This window comes from Numenius arquata, chromosome 1 (genome assembly GCF_964106895.1).
Source record: "Numenius arquata chromosome 1, bNumArq3.hap1.1, whole genome shotgun sequence".
NCBI classification, from domain to species: domain Eukaryota; kingdom Metazoa; phylum Chordata; class Aves; order Charadriiformes; family Scolopacidae; genus Numenius; species Numenius arquata.
This window is the reverse complement of record NC_133576.1, coordinates 21565476-21579986: the sequence shown is the minus strand read 5'-3', so window position 1 is coordinate 21579986 and position 14511 is coordinate 21565476. Positions and strand designations below refer to the sequence as shown.

The 14511-nt window shown below is 36.8% G+C and overlaps 1 protein-coding gene across 1 annotated transcript in view; it reads right to left on the bottom strand.

Annotated features, from left to right (window-relative positions):
• NECTIN3 (nectin cell adhesion molecule 3) overlaps positions 1-14511 on the bottom strand; it is a 47661-nt gene that overhangs the window by 8163 nt on the left and 24987 nt on the right. Inside the window, exons 3-5 of the mRNA XM_074154217.1 lie at positions 9124-9420; positions 6182-6299; positions 3158-3309 (exon numbers count right to left, since the gene is read on the bottom strand). Of these exons, the coding sequence (XP_074010318.1) occupies positions 3158-3309; positions 6182-6299; positions 9124-9420 (567 nt within the window). The remainder of the gene's footprint in view (positions 1-3157; positions 3310-6181; positions 6300-9123; positions 9421-14511) is intronic.

Genomic DNA, 14511 nt, shown 5'->3' with positions numbered 1-14511 from the left:
TTGTAGGTCACCTCTCTCTTGCAAATGGAGAAAGGGAAGTCTCAGTCAACAGTATGAAGGTGAGAGGACACAGAGCCAAGAAGATAAAGTAAAATACTTGTGTAAAATACTGAGTAATCTATATTACAAGATCAAGTGCTTAACATATCAAGCTGACATCTTTTTTTGGAAAACCTGTTGCTGTAGGACTAAGTCAGGAACTTCAATAGTGCTTGATCACCTCTGAACTCCATGAAAAGCATGACTTACTTTCGCTGCACAAGTATACAAAGTTCAACTTTACATCACTGAACAAGTAAGAAGTAGTGAAGATATCTGTGACTCAAAGCCAACATCAAAGAAGTCTCCAGCTTCAAACACCATCTTAGTATTTCCCTATCCATATAAAAGGCATATCATTTCCTGTACCTAAAAGCTAGTGAATCTATCATTTAGTCCCTCTCAATTAATTCTCTTATACTTCCCTATTCCACTTCAAGAGTATTAACATATAGGTTAGGAATGCAACAGTATTTATTTAAAATACAGCTTTATTTTTTAACAATGCATATTAGGACAAAAAGTATTTTTTGCTCAGCTTACATTCCAATTCTACAATACATTTCAACTTAGTTATTTTTTTGTAGCAGTTAAAAAGCTTTACAACTACCAACGCCATGACTGTTCAGAAACACTAGAGTCGTAAGTCTTCTTTGACAGCTTGATAAATCTGAAAAACTTGAAAAATAGCGGCTTTGTCTGCTATCTTCCAAGTTTCTCTATGTTTTTGCCAAGTTTTATACAGTGGAAAGCGGTTAAGGTAGAAAAATAAGATAATTAAATGATTGCTCTACTACAGTATAGTAGTGCCATGTTCACCATTACTAAGTAATATCTGCTCAGTTAAGTCTAGTATTAAGTCAAACTGCTTACCACCTTAAAGTTTACTGCTCCACTCTTATTTTCTGTACTCCTGACATGAGTCTCTATGTTCCCTGTATAGAGTAACTTGAATGATTATCAAGATGGACATTTTTGGTAATTCATAGTCACTTATTCATCCTGCCTTATTTTAAGGGCATTTCAGTTATTTAGAACTAGTCACACTGAGAAGTTGTTTAGGAGTTACAATAAAACAGACTTAATATTAATTTCTGAAAACAATACAGGTACTTATGATTGCCTCACCTCTCATTTTAATCGTCTCCTATATACTAGAAGTTAATATGCAGTGTTTTTAATCAGTTTGGTATAGTGTTCTATAAGGCACCTAAAGCAGAGTGCTGGATGCTTGTCTCAGCATTAAACTGAGAAGTACAACTTGCCTGAGCGTTAGCTGTAGCGACACGGCACTAGATTTATTCTAAGTTGCCTAAAAATCACCTGTATTTTCTTAGTTGTTGGTCATGCTATGCACTCCAAGATTAACATGAAGTTCTTAAAAGCTGTAATTAATATCAAGTATTTGTTTCTGTACATATGTACACATGGTTTCATGTAGAACCATGACTCTGTATGATCTCTAGCTAGCTGAGGTTCATTTTTGGCACTCCCTAAAACCAGCTAATTTTGCTATTTGCAACAAAGTTACTCCAGCAAAACGAAGTGGCTGAACAAAGCTGAAGAACAGCACACATGTAAGCAGTATCCATTGGTCCCCACCAAACACCAACTACTGCAGCTCAAACTAACTTACAGCAGAGCTGGTTAAGTTATGTTGCATTTACAACAGGCTAGAACATAAGCTGTCATCACAGCTCAACTAGGATGCATTTCTATTCTGCTTTTTCAAAAAACTTGATTCATTTTAGAAAACATCATATAAGAATTTAGAGTTAGCCCATTTTAGTCTGTTAGCCACTAAGATCATTTGAATGATAGCCTTATACTTTCATGCATGACAGTCATGGTAAAAAGCATGACTTCTCTTACAGCACATCATAGTCATAGAACTGACAACTGGACTTAAAACGTAATTTTTAAGTTCTGTTTACAAATAATTCCACTGTCTCGGAGTATTTAGAGGTTTCCAGTTAACTAGCTTATTAACTAGTCAGTTAATTAGAACTTACTAGTTTTCCTACAATGACCTGCAGATTAGTTGTCTGACTGAAACACCATCCCTTTTTCTAAAGATTCAGGTAGCTACCAAAAACAATTTAAATTGTGACAGATGTGGCTTCAAATAGCATGTCCTGTACCTTCAGTTTCAACCTTAAGTTTTGTCATCTCAACCCTTAAGTATTCATATTTAGTTTTAAATTATTACATGGAATGAAACATAGACGACTTCTTTGTAACTGGCCAACATGCCCTCTGATGCTCATTTTACACTGTGGAATAACTGATGTCAAGAACTTGAAGAGTCACAATACCATACAACAGAATGAACTTTTAAATTTCAGGTCTTATTATTTTCCTTAAAAAAATAATATATGAGCACTTATTGATCAAACTAGGATTAGCTAATTTAGCCAATCCATTATGGAAATTTGGAGAGCTTTTTCATACTTGTACATCAGTATTCACATATACCTTAAGTCATGCTGTTCTTTCACAAAGGAAGTGTCATAGTGAAACATTAATCACAATGTGTTAATAGATACAAGAATGTTTTCCAACAGCAGAGGTGCTAAAACAGACACAAATTTACCACATTACACTAAGGAGATCAGCAAGCGTTCTGCATGAGATGCTTTATGATTACTGGATATCTGCATCCCAAGAAAAGGAGACAAGTAATTGGAGTACAATGCACACATTCAGCACATAACCCTAACTTCCTTAAAGCAAAGCATCTTTGACTTTCCTAAATACAGTTGCTCCCCTCCCACTAGCATCTGTTTTACAGACAAGGTACTGTTCATTGCAGTCAATGTCTTGCCAAAACACAGGTTAACACTGGAAAAACAAAGTTCATCTAACCAAGAGAAAGCATTAATCTCAGAAGCACTAGGTAAACTACCTCAACCTGAAGAATTTCCACTTTATGTTGCTGTTATTGAATAGTCAGTTTAATCCTAAGTCATACTGTGGATCTCAACTCCTTACTTTCAATTGCTTTTCATGCAAGGCTGAAGTATTTTATGCACAAAAGGGCTCTGAAGTTTGCTATTTCAACTACTGACAAAATAAATTCTGAGGTAACATACTGTCTTTGATGAGAATTAAGACTTACCTAATATGTAGATAGTCTTCTGATCACTTCTCTGACCAAGGGAATTAGTCACCTTACAGACGTAAGTCCCAGTGTAGTTGTAAGTCAACGGGCTGCTGAACTGCAGAGTATTGTTGACAGATAGCAATCCTTCAGGCCACTGTCCATCCAATCTAAAACAAAAATGTTAGTTATATTTTAACTGCAAAACTTTACAACTAATGTCTAAATAAAACTAGTTTAAAATAATATTTGCAATAGAGACAAGTTCACTCTCTAGACTGTGCTCTGACATTGTCAGTGGGCTTTCATTGGATATTCTCAGTGTTCACCTGAACATTTAATATTTAATTTCTATCCTAAGTTCTTTAGAAGTCAAATCTGCTGGCACTAGCAAGCTGTCTAGAAATGAACACAACTAAGAAAACATTATCTCAAAAGAACTTGGAGGTATAATTCAACTCCAGCTCTAAGAACTAACCGTCAAACTAAGATGCACTTACACTGCTGTCATGACTATCTGCCCATTCTCTTGCATCAAGTTGAGCTATTACAATAAATATTTATTTTCTGTCAGTACACACTTATTTTGACTAGGATTTCCTAGCAAGACTTCAAGCAGTTTCTTCCCTCTCAACTTGCCTTCTCTTATCTCCCATCACTTTTCCATCTAAATTCCAGCACTGAAAACAACTGTGGTGCTTGGTGATACATTTGGGTAAACAACTGGTTAAAAATTGTTTCCAGTGAACTGGCTTTTCCAAATCTGCCATTTCCCTGTAGTATTCTGCACATGACTGCAGTAACCACTGTGTAAGCACAGCAGAGAAAGGGGAAAGGGCAGAGGTACTGGAATTATTTTAACAGAGCTGTCAACTGCCTATTAAACACCTGTGTAATTTCATGCCATTGCATCCCATTTTGTTTTTATCTAAGTATCTATTAACAGCTAAGCAGGACTAAGTCAATATTCAAACGTGATCACCACGTCTCAGCCTCTTAGAAACATTTAGCAAATGTGATTTTAAGTAGTATCAAACAAAAAAGCCACTCCTGACACTTTAAAGTAGGTACTCAAATGAAAAAAGCCCCACAGTTAACAGTAAACATTATCTCCAACAAATGTTGGTTCAAGACAACATTCCCATTGCTTTGCTTTCAATGATTATTGCCCAGAATTGCTTCAGCCTTATAAAATTACAAAGTGATTAAGCAGACACTTCAAAATTCATAGTACTGGAAGTATTTCAAAAAACATTATAATAGTCAACTGTTTTTAAGGCTCTATTCTAATGAATTTCTTGTACGTGCAACATTTTAAAATATTATTTACCATGAAAATATTACTATCCTAGCAAACACCACGTCACCTTTGCTTCCAAGGGATGAAGATTTTTTTTAGCATGGTAGTTCTGGAAGCTATTATAATTTGAAACCAGTAAGATAGCACACAATTTCAACACAGTTTGTTTCCATTTCCTTAACCACTCAAACTATCCTTATTTTGCATGGGATTTTTTTGCCCCCACTTCAAGTTCATCATTCACCAGTATTACAGCTTCTTGGATGGGTTTTGTTGTTGCTCAAACAGAAAGTTACATTAGTTTTATTCCAGAAAATGGATCTTTTCTTGTAGAAGTTGGTTCAGATTTAACCTTAGGAAGTTTAAAAGTAACCTCTGATGCTTGAAGTGGTTTAAGTATATTTAAATACATATATTTCTTCTGGAATTGGAAATAGGGGTTTCATTGATTAGGTCTTACATGCATCTTAAATTCAAATCAGAGAATTGAGAACCCAGTTTATATGAAGAAACAAGAAGTATTGCTGTTGAGAGCCTGGTATACTTTTTTAAATATAGGAATTTGCGTGTGTTGAAATCTCATCATACCAAATTTGAGCTAAGCATCGGATTGGGATGGCAGCCTATTGTAGCACATGGGTAAAGCATACATTTTACTAAACCTACTCTAGTGTAGGCATGCCATTCTGACTAGAGTTCGCTACAATACTGACTTAAGATTTCAACGGCTGCTTTTAGGATTGTGTCAGTTATAGCAATGTTTTGTCTCCCTGTGAAACTGCCATCAAGCAATTCCAAACCTATGAATAGAGCATTTTCAAACCACATTATGACTACTGCTCCTATATGCTAAACTGTATCTACCATTGAGAAAGTAGGGAAACGGACTCCAGTTTCACATCAGTAAATATTCCTGTGATTTTACCAACAGAAGCACTGTAACATAGCTACATAAAAATTTACAGTGTCATCAGTAAAGTTGTTTCTACAGGTAACAAATCAATTTAAAATAACTGGGTTTATTTAATTTCTTTTTTCTTCACAGGACAGATTCTGATCCACACTTCCTTTTATTGTCTGTCTCTTGCCCAAAGTACATCCTTGGCTGCAAAAGCAAAGCAGTAAATTTGAGTAGGGCCCACCCAATCCATATATTCATGAAATGCGGCTGTTAAGCAAGAAATTTTTGTGGATTTTTTTTTTTCCTAGAGCCATACGTTCAAGACCTAGTTTCTATCACGACATTTATCTGTCTTGGCAACTAGTTGAGCACTTTTGAAAAACATGATAAATTCTATAATTCAGTAAGCAGTATTTATCATCTCAATTGTAATTTCCAGATTTTAAGAGGCAGACACAGAAAAGTCTGTTCAAGTGTTTACAATCTACTTTAAATAGTAATAAAACAGAACTGATGAAATAGTAGTTGGATCTCTACTACATTTATTAGGCTTTGCTCTCTATACTGCAACATATGCAGTTTAGTCTACTTTATTAAGTAACTACAAAAGATTTTATCCTGAGAGTAATGACAAACTGTTCAGGTTTTTAAATTTACAAGATATCCACTCACCCATATTCACACACATACATATTGAGTATCCTCCTTTAAGAAGGCTGGATTAAACCATTACAACCCAATACAAGTTATATACTCCCTGTTTTCAAAACAGGTGTTTACTGCAAGATAAGAGATTATACCACTTTAATCATGTGGCAAGCCCCTTTTTATAAGTATTTACCTGGTCCATGTAAATTCCATAGGTAATGGATTTGCATCAGCATTACATCTGAGCTGAACATTCTCTCTTCCAATGAACCAGTTTCCATCATAGCCAGTTACTGAAACTTCTGGAGCATCTAACAAAAAAAAAAAAAGATTTAACCTATCAACAATGAACTTGGACATGAAGTGTGTGCAATGGTCAGCTCAGTGGAGCAGACTTTTTCGGTTTATTGGGGTTTTTATGTTCTTTTTTAATTTAAAAAACAACAACAAAATACGCAGAGAACACCATTACAGTTCCAAGCTATAGCATGATATGCAGCAGTTGATTAGATGAGGAACAGTAAGTTGTTTTAGTTGGTGCAACTGTCCCACTGTGTGCTTTCAGCAAACATGTAGTGCTTTGGGGAAGTGAAAGGACTTCAGAAGAAAAGGATCAGTTTGATATTTTTTGAAAGTGAGGAACGCTAACTTAGAGCTACTTCTCACTAACAAAATACAGCAAAGGATCAGAAACAGTGTTTTGAGAAGGCAGGTAATTACAAAGTCATCAAAACATTCACAGATGCCAGTTAAAATGGTTAACAATTATGCACTGGCATCATAATATAGAATTATGTTCTTATGCCTCTAAAAAGCCAAGAGGCCACTTCAGATAAGCCAAGAGACCTGGCTGAAATAACCTAGCTGAGATATTCAGAACCCAGAGAACAGAACCACCAGTATGATTTGGTATAACCTCCTACAGCAGAGACGGAGCAGTTGCAAAAGCTGTTTGCATAAGGGAAGACTGAAGGAAGACTAGGGAAGAGACACAGAACCTCTGCTTCTCACTTGCTGCTGTGTTGCTTACTATACAATTTTGTTAAAAGTTCTGAAACATACCTTAGCATTACTTTCAGATAAAAAAAAAAGAGTTTAAGACCAACTTGGCCTCTCATTTCACTTTAAATATGGAACTTCCTTCTCTTATTCACTGTTTGAGACAATAATGGGAACAAATAATCTTTACTTCCATTTCTGTATCAATGGCATTTGGATCTAGAACTACATTTCAACATTCACAAAATAAACCAGTACTATTCACTATTTTATGCCAAAATAAGTGATTCTTTATCTAACAGAACAAAAGCAAACCCACGAGACATTCTAGTCAAACGAAAAAAGCAAAGTTTACTTTTTCCATTCACTGTATTTCTTCTACTTGTGTTGACAGATTTTTATGATTTAGGAACTTTAAAGCAGCACACAGCTGAGACAATACTAGAGAAAGAACAGAAAAATACCTTGGTTTGGTCATGTATGCATTGTCTAACAAGAAATGGATCACATTTTTATTTAACTGATATTTTTAATATCATATTTAACTGGTTTTCATCTGTTTTATTAATCTTAACTGGTTTTAGCTAAGCAGCATTGTAAGCCACCTCACTTCATATTCATGCATTTTAAATCCACAAATCTGTTAAACAAGCCTGGTACAGGTTTGAATTACGTAAGCAATCTGAAGCTGAATAATAAATGTTAGGAATGTATATATTATATTCTTGTTTCCTCATGCAAATTAGAGTGGAAAAAGCTTAGCAAGTAACTTGAAAATAACTTACTGACCCCTCTAAGTCCTACTTTCAACTTGTCAACTCAAACATGAACCTTCAATTAGAATTCTTTTTTAATATTGCTGAAATTGTAAGACACTATAAACAGTTTACGGATCAACTAAGTTTGTTATTTTGTCTGTAATCTTTTCGAAGTCAAATATATAAGTGAAGAACATATACGTATGAGCTACTATCCAAAACAAATGGCAGAAATGTAACAGTATTCTAGCTTTGTGTCTAGATGTCACCAAGCGATGTGATGCAGTCAACATGCTGGAGGAAAGGGATGCCACCCAGAGGGTCCTGGACAGGCTTGAGAGCATGACCCATGCAAGCCTCATGAAGTTCAACCAGGCCACATGCCAGGTCCCACATCTGGGTTAGGGCAATCCCAAGCACAAATACAGGCTGGGCAGAGAAAGGCTTGAGAGTACTCTTCAGGAGAGGGACTTGGGGGTGTTGGTGGATGAGAAGCTCAACATGAGCCAGCAATGTGTGCTCACAGCGCAGAAAGCCTCATCCTGGACTGCATCAAAAGAAGCGTGGCCAGCAGGTCAAGGGAGGTGATGCTACCCCTCTTCTCTGCTCCCGTAAGACCCCACCAGAGCACGTAGCTCTAGGACCCCCAACAGAAGAAGGACATGGGGCTGTTGGATCAAGTCCAGAGGAGGCCCACAAAGATCATCAGAAGAGTGAAGCTCCTCTCCTATGAAGACAGGCTGAGAGAGTTGGGGTTGTTCAGTCTGGAGAAGAGAAGGCTCTTGGGGAGACCCTATAGCAGCCTTCCAGTACCTAAAGGGGGCCTGCAGGAGAGATGGGAGGGACTCCTTATCAGGGAGCACAGCGATACGGTGAAGGGTAATGCTTTCGAACTTAAAGAAGGTAGATTTAGATCAGATATTAGGAAGACATTCTTTATGTGGTGGTGAGGCACTGGAACAGGTTGCCCAAGGAAGTTGTGGATGTCCTCTCCCTGGAGATGTTCAATGCCAGGCTGGATAGGGCTTTGAGGAACTCTAGTGGAAGTTGCCCCTGCCCATGGCAGGGATGCTGGAACTAAATGATCTTTAAAGGTGACTGCCAACCTAAACCATTCTATGATTCTATGTGTTTCGGGGTTTTTTGGGGTTTGGTTGTTCTGGTTTTTTTGGTTTTGTTTGTTTGTTTTTTAAATACAGGTACTAGGTTTCTACTCCTGCTTGGTCTACCTCTTCCCACATTTTTCTATACAGTTTTAATTTCACTTTTTCTCCTGAAGGACTAAGTGCTCATCTCCTTTCTGGGGAAGGTAATTACTCTCATTATCAGTGTATATTAGATATATACCAAGTTAGCAACTACCTTACGTAATACTTACACTGTATGTCCAACACATGAGGGTATCTTATCTCCTTTTCCAAAGCAGGGTGCCTCACAACACAAGTTATACGTCTTCCTCTTGCAAATCGTGTAGGGACAATCATATACTGACTTACAACTGTCACTGTTTCGTTTGGAAACAAAGTAGAGCTGGATTCCATTTCACCAAGGCCTCCTTCCCAGTCAATTTCTGCAGCAGGTTTTCCAGTGGCTGCTGTACAAGTGGCTGCTACTGTCCTATTTGCACCATCTATTAGAGGGTTTGGTCCTTTCGTTAAGCTCACAACAGGTTCAACTAGGGAAGAATAAAAAAAAAGTAAATTTAAACAAGACTGACTCCACATTTTTGACGCTTGCTATGTAAAAAGAGTTAGACAAGATCTAATCCATTTGCAAAAGCCCATGCTCATCAGATAACCTAAAAATAAGACCATGTCATATATCAGAGATGTTAGCTCTGCAAAGCTTTGGCCTGCTGATACTGTTCACTTTTGTCCACTCATTAATGTTTCTCATTCATTCATTAATGCATTGACAGGGAATTCCAACATGGTTAGGTTCAAAACCCCAACTACAGTGCTCCAGTTGCAGTGTCAGACAGACAGCTTAACTTATTAGGTTGAAACTATACTTTGAATTTTTTAAAAAAGCCTAGATTCTGCTGCACTTTCAAGCATTATGCTTAAAGTATTAATCTATACTGTCAGTTTGTGTCATTTCAAAGCTACTTAATTCAGTGTTTTAAGACCCAACATTAAGAGTTTAAGCTTATGTTGATCAGTACAATACAAATTGATTCCATGCTGAAAAGGGCAGTTAACCTCTAAAGTATTTATAATATATACACAGGTTATACATAAAAATCTAATATGCACACACAAATATATATAATATATTTATATTTTAATGTAAAATTTGTGTATATATATCATTTCTATATACAAATAAAATTCTCTCTATATATATATATTTGTGAACGAATCCCTATAGTATTTAGTTCAATTGGTTTAATTCTATGTCCAAGACTGCAAGTGGAAGGATCTGATCTCCTTGTAAACCCATCGTTCACCTCAAAATTTTAGAGGCTTAGAGAACACACTTTCTTCTAAAAGGAAGTTGAGTTCCCGATGTACAAGTCTACTGTTGAGGGCTATAGACCAAAAAGCTTTTAAAAAAATTCCTTTTTTTAAGAAATCTGTTTCAGCCCTGTACAAGCCATCCACCAGTTGCAGCCTAAGCCAAAAATACCATCTAGTGCTTCAGATGCAAAACCTTGGTTTTGCTTTCTAGGATGGTTTGTTTCTGTCATCAGTACTAGAAAAAAGTTTCCCAGTAGCATACTAGCCTATTCCATAATCCTTATCTTTTGATCTAATAATACTACCAGAGTCTTCCATAGTGAAGTCATCAGTACACACCATAATGCTTCAGAATTCATCTCAGTGGACCAGCCCTCCCCAGTCACAAAGCATACAACTCTTTCAACTTCTGTGCCTTTCAGTATCTATAAGGAGAAGTTTAGTTCACAAAATTTCTTTCCAAGTTGAAGCTGACCCACATACCTTGAAACGTAGCAGAGTTCACAATACCTGGCAAAGATACTTCTCCAGCTCCCTATACATTCAAGAGATAACTGGATAACTAGTATTTTCAGCTTGAGCAAATTCAGCGCCAGAATCAGTTTTTGATTACTTTCTGCTCAGTGTAACACTGCTCATGTCTGAAGAAGGCATCTTATTATTTGCATCATTACACTAAAAGGAAAGGTAACTACTAAATGGATAACCTTATAAAAACGTGTTTCCTGTTAAGCTCAGAAATGCTTAAAAAATATACCTTATTACCAAGTTGAAGGCTGTTTTTGGGGCAGATACTGAGGGTGGATTATTTTCTACTTTGCTTCTCTGAATATCTACCCTCTGTGATTTGTTAGTGACCCTAAATAAACCAACCACAGGGGTTTTGCACCAGATCCTTTATCTGAAGCATCTCTAACAGAGCTTCTTTCAAAATTTGATGCCTTGCTCTCCAGCACTAGCAACAACTAAACCCTTCTGCAATACACTTGTATATTTGAGCTGACGTACATATGAAGTATTCTACCATTTGAAAAAAGCCTTTAAAACCTAGCATGGAGAACTTGGCATTATGTAGCTTTATTATTTGACCCACAATTTAGTTCCCCTGATTTAAAATAAACAGTACTGCCTTGTTCCCCCCAGATCACTAGCAGTAACCTTTTCAGTAGCTTCTGTAGTATTTCTGAAATGCAGAAGTGAACACCCAATTTTACATTTAGTGTCTTAGAGCAAAAATTGCTGTCTTTATGCTTGTATCTCCCCTCTATCTCCATCACAGTGAAATCCACTAAATTAGCAGCTGTCATTGGCTTTTCATGACAGATCTTATAGACCCAAAACATTTCAGCTGGAAATAGTTTCATATTGTATTCCTTTGAGTTTTCCTCAAAAAAAAGTATACAATTCCAGATTTTTTTCCTCTACCCCTTTGTGAAGGGATACAAAAGCCAACAACAACCCTTAACTAAGGGCAGCAGAGAGCTCCAGACCCAAAGCAGACTACTCAGTACACTACTTCACTTACTGTGCATTCAAAAAAAAAAATGTCTTCAAATATTAAGTGATAGTAACCAGAGAACAGGTTATAGACTCGTTTTAAAAGTCTAGTTTCTCCTAAGATTATCATTATTAGGAAAAAAGCATACTTAGCTTTCTTGAGTAGTATCTGAAATTTCTGAGATTGGCCAGTTTCAGCTCATTGTGTAATTCTTAGTTTTATACTTGTCAGAAAGACAAAGCTAAACTATTTCAAACTACTCAAGTTCATGAAATATAGTTATTACCATTCCAATGTATTTTGGTGCTTTAGATGATTTTTTTTATTTGTTTGGGGTTGTTGGGGTTTTTTTGTTTTGCTTTTTTACACTTCACAAATGGTTAGGCTTCTACTGTCACTTCTCCTAAGATTCTTGGACTACATGCCAACTACAACCAAATAGCTACATACTAAAAAGTGGAAAGTTCAGTGGTCGTAGGGAGACACATGAAGGACACATGAAGGGGGTTGGGGAAGCATTAGAGAAGCTGCTTCACCCGTTCCATAGAAACATTATGCTCTACTTGGGTCAAATGAAAAAGATGGTGAGGACAATGCTTAGTTTGGGAAAGGAAGCCACCAGTCTCACAAAAATCCAAAAGCAGAAGGGACCTGCTTCCACAATGTAAGAGTTCAAAGGCATTGGCAGTTTCCACCATCCCCTTTAAATAATTCACAAAGTAGATAACCTGTCTATCCAGTCAATGTATCAAAAGGTCAGCATGCATGGATCATCTCATTCCTGCATCTTAAGAGAAGAATAGTCACACAAATCCAAAGCAGTATTACAGCATGAATTATATTTGAGCTATAAGAAATGGTGGCTGAAGTATGCACGCTACATGTGTGGCTCTTCAGGAATTCTCAACAAATTTGCATATCTGTGCTAGCCTTTTCACTGATTCATAGCCACTATTTAACCATAATTACCCTAGGCTTCACCTTACATTCTCAAGGAGTAACAAAAGACCTCCGATTGTAATGTCTTTACACATCTTTATGGAAAAACAACATAATAAAGCATCTAGAAAAAGAAATGCCTGGAAACTTTTTAGGATCTCAAAGTTTCTTCTTGGTTTTAAGTACTTTAGAAGCCTTTTTCAACTGCTTCTGCTAGTTTTAAAACTGATTTTCTTCTGCTACTGTGCACACAGGAGGTCTGGACAAAATTGGCGTGATTATAACACAAACAGTATTATTTCCACTTACCAGTAAATCACTAATTCCTTTGGCAACAGCACGACACTGGGAATTGTCAGTCCCTTCTTCACCACAACTGACATTTACTTGAATAACTTCTTTCCAAAACAGTATTTCTACTTTATTTTCCCTCCCCTCAAAACTAGCAGCCTTATACTTCTGTGTAGCTTATCCTGCCCGCTAACTAATCCTTTATTACTGACTTGGGGTTTTTTTTTTTTGTTATTGGGTTTTAAGACCAGTCAGTTGACTAATTTATTTGATATTTTTTCTTGGCCCAGAGGAGAACAGGTACATCTCATCAACTAGCACTTTTCAGAAACCGTTACTTTTTTAGAATTGTCTGAAAGGATCACTTTTCCATACTGTCTGACATGCATCTTTTATGAATTCCCTGTTGTTAGGAATTATTATAAGATATTATTCCTAGATTAGCGTGTCTGGAATCTCTTCATGGTGACAGACTTACATCTAACCTTTGCCGTTCTCATCTGTGCAGCTCTTTCTTCACTTACAGCATTGGTAAAAGCTAGCCTGCAGAACAAGATCTACTTTATCAATATCTATGCTGAGCAATCTAGCTCAGCAAGACAGGAGGAGTCCTGCACTTGTGAACCAAGCACTTTAAGTCATGTACAGCATTCAAGCTAGTAACATAAGGCGGTTAGCTCTGCAAGCTACCATGTCACTCACACACCATCTCTTCTGCCTTTGAACACCATTTCGGACAGTTCAGTCAGCATCTTGAGAAAAAAAACAGCTTGACATACAGTTATTTCCCCTTTTTTTTAACCTAGTTTAAACTAAGTAAGCGTGAAGAACCAAAGATTTAAACAAGATACCTGTTAGACCCAAAAAGCATTTTCTTATTTTCACTGTCTTGACCCTACAGTGCATTTTCTTAAGACAACATGAAGCACTAAGCAAAGCAAACTGCGAGTGAGCAGTCAGCAAACATGGTAAGTCTGTTAAGCTTAAGTAGCATAAGACAGAGGTTCTAAATATGGTCTAAGTGATCAGTGTACTGGGGCAAAATAGAAGACATTTTATTCTGTAGTTATTTTTTCCTCCATTTGTCTTCAGTGTCTGTGCCTTACGGTGCACAAGCATCTACTACATGATTAAGTATGTCCACTACACATAGGACGGAAACTAATTCTTTGCTAAATAGTAACAGAGTCTAGGAAAAAGGGCAGTGCTGTTTGGACTGAAAACAGTTTCAGCCCCAGGACATGAAATTCTCTCCTCACTTAAGAGAATTTTTTACAACAGTGGGAAAGTGCAGTCAGAATAAAGCTGAGTTTAAGTTACATCAGGTTTAAATTTTCATCAGAGCTAGTCAATGCCTAAAGGCTCTGCTGAGCTTGGAACTGCTGAACTCAAAAGTTATTCAGGTTACACACATATTCTAAAAACCATTACTTCCCCAGTACTTTTAATGTTTAACTCTAGATATCAGTGTAGCAAGACGTTTTTAGAAGGACAGAAAATGCTCTGCCAAGGCCACAGAACATAGATAAATCTAACAGAGGTTTGACTACCTAGCTCTACATACAAGCCAAGTAGCTGC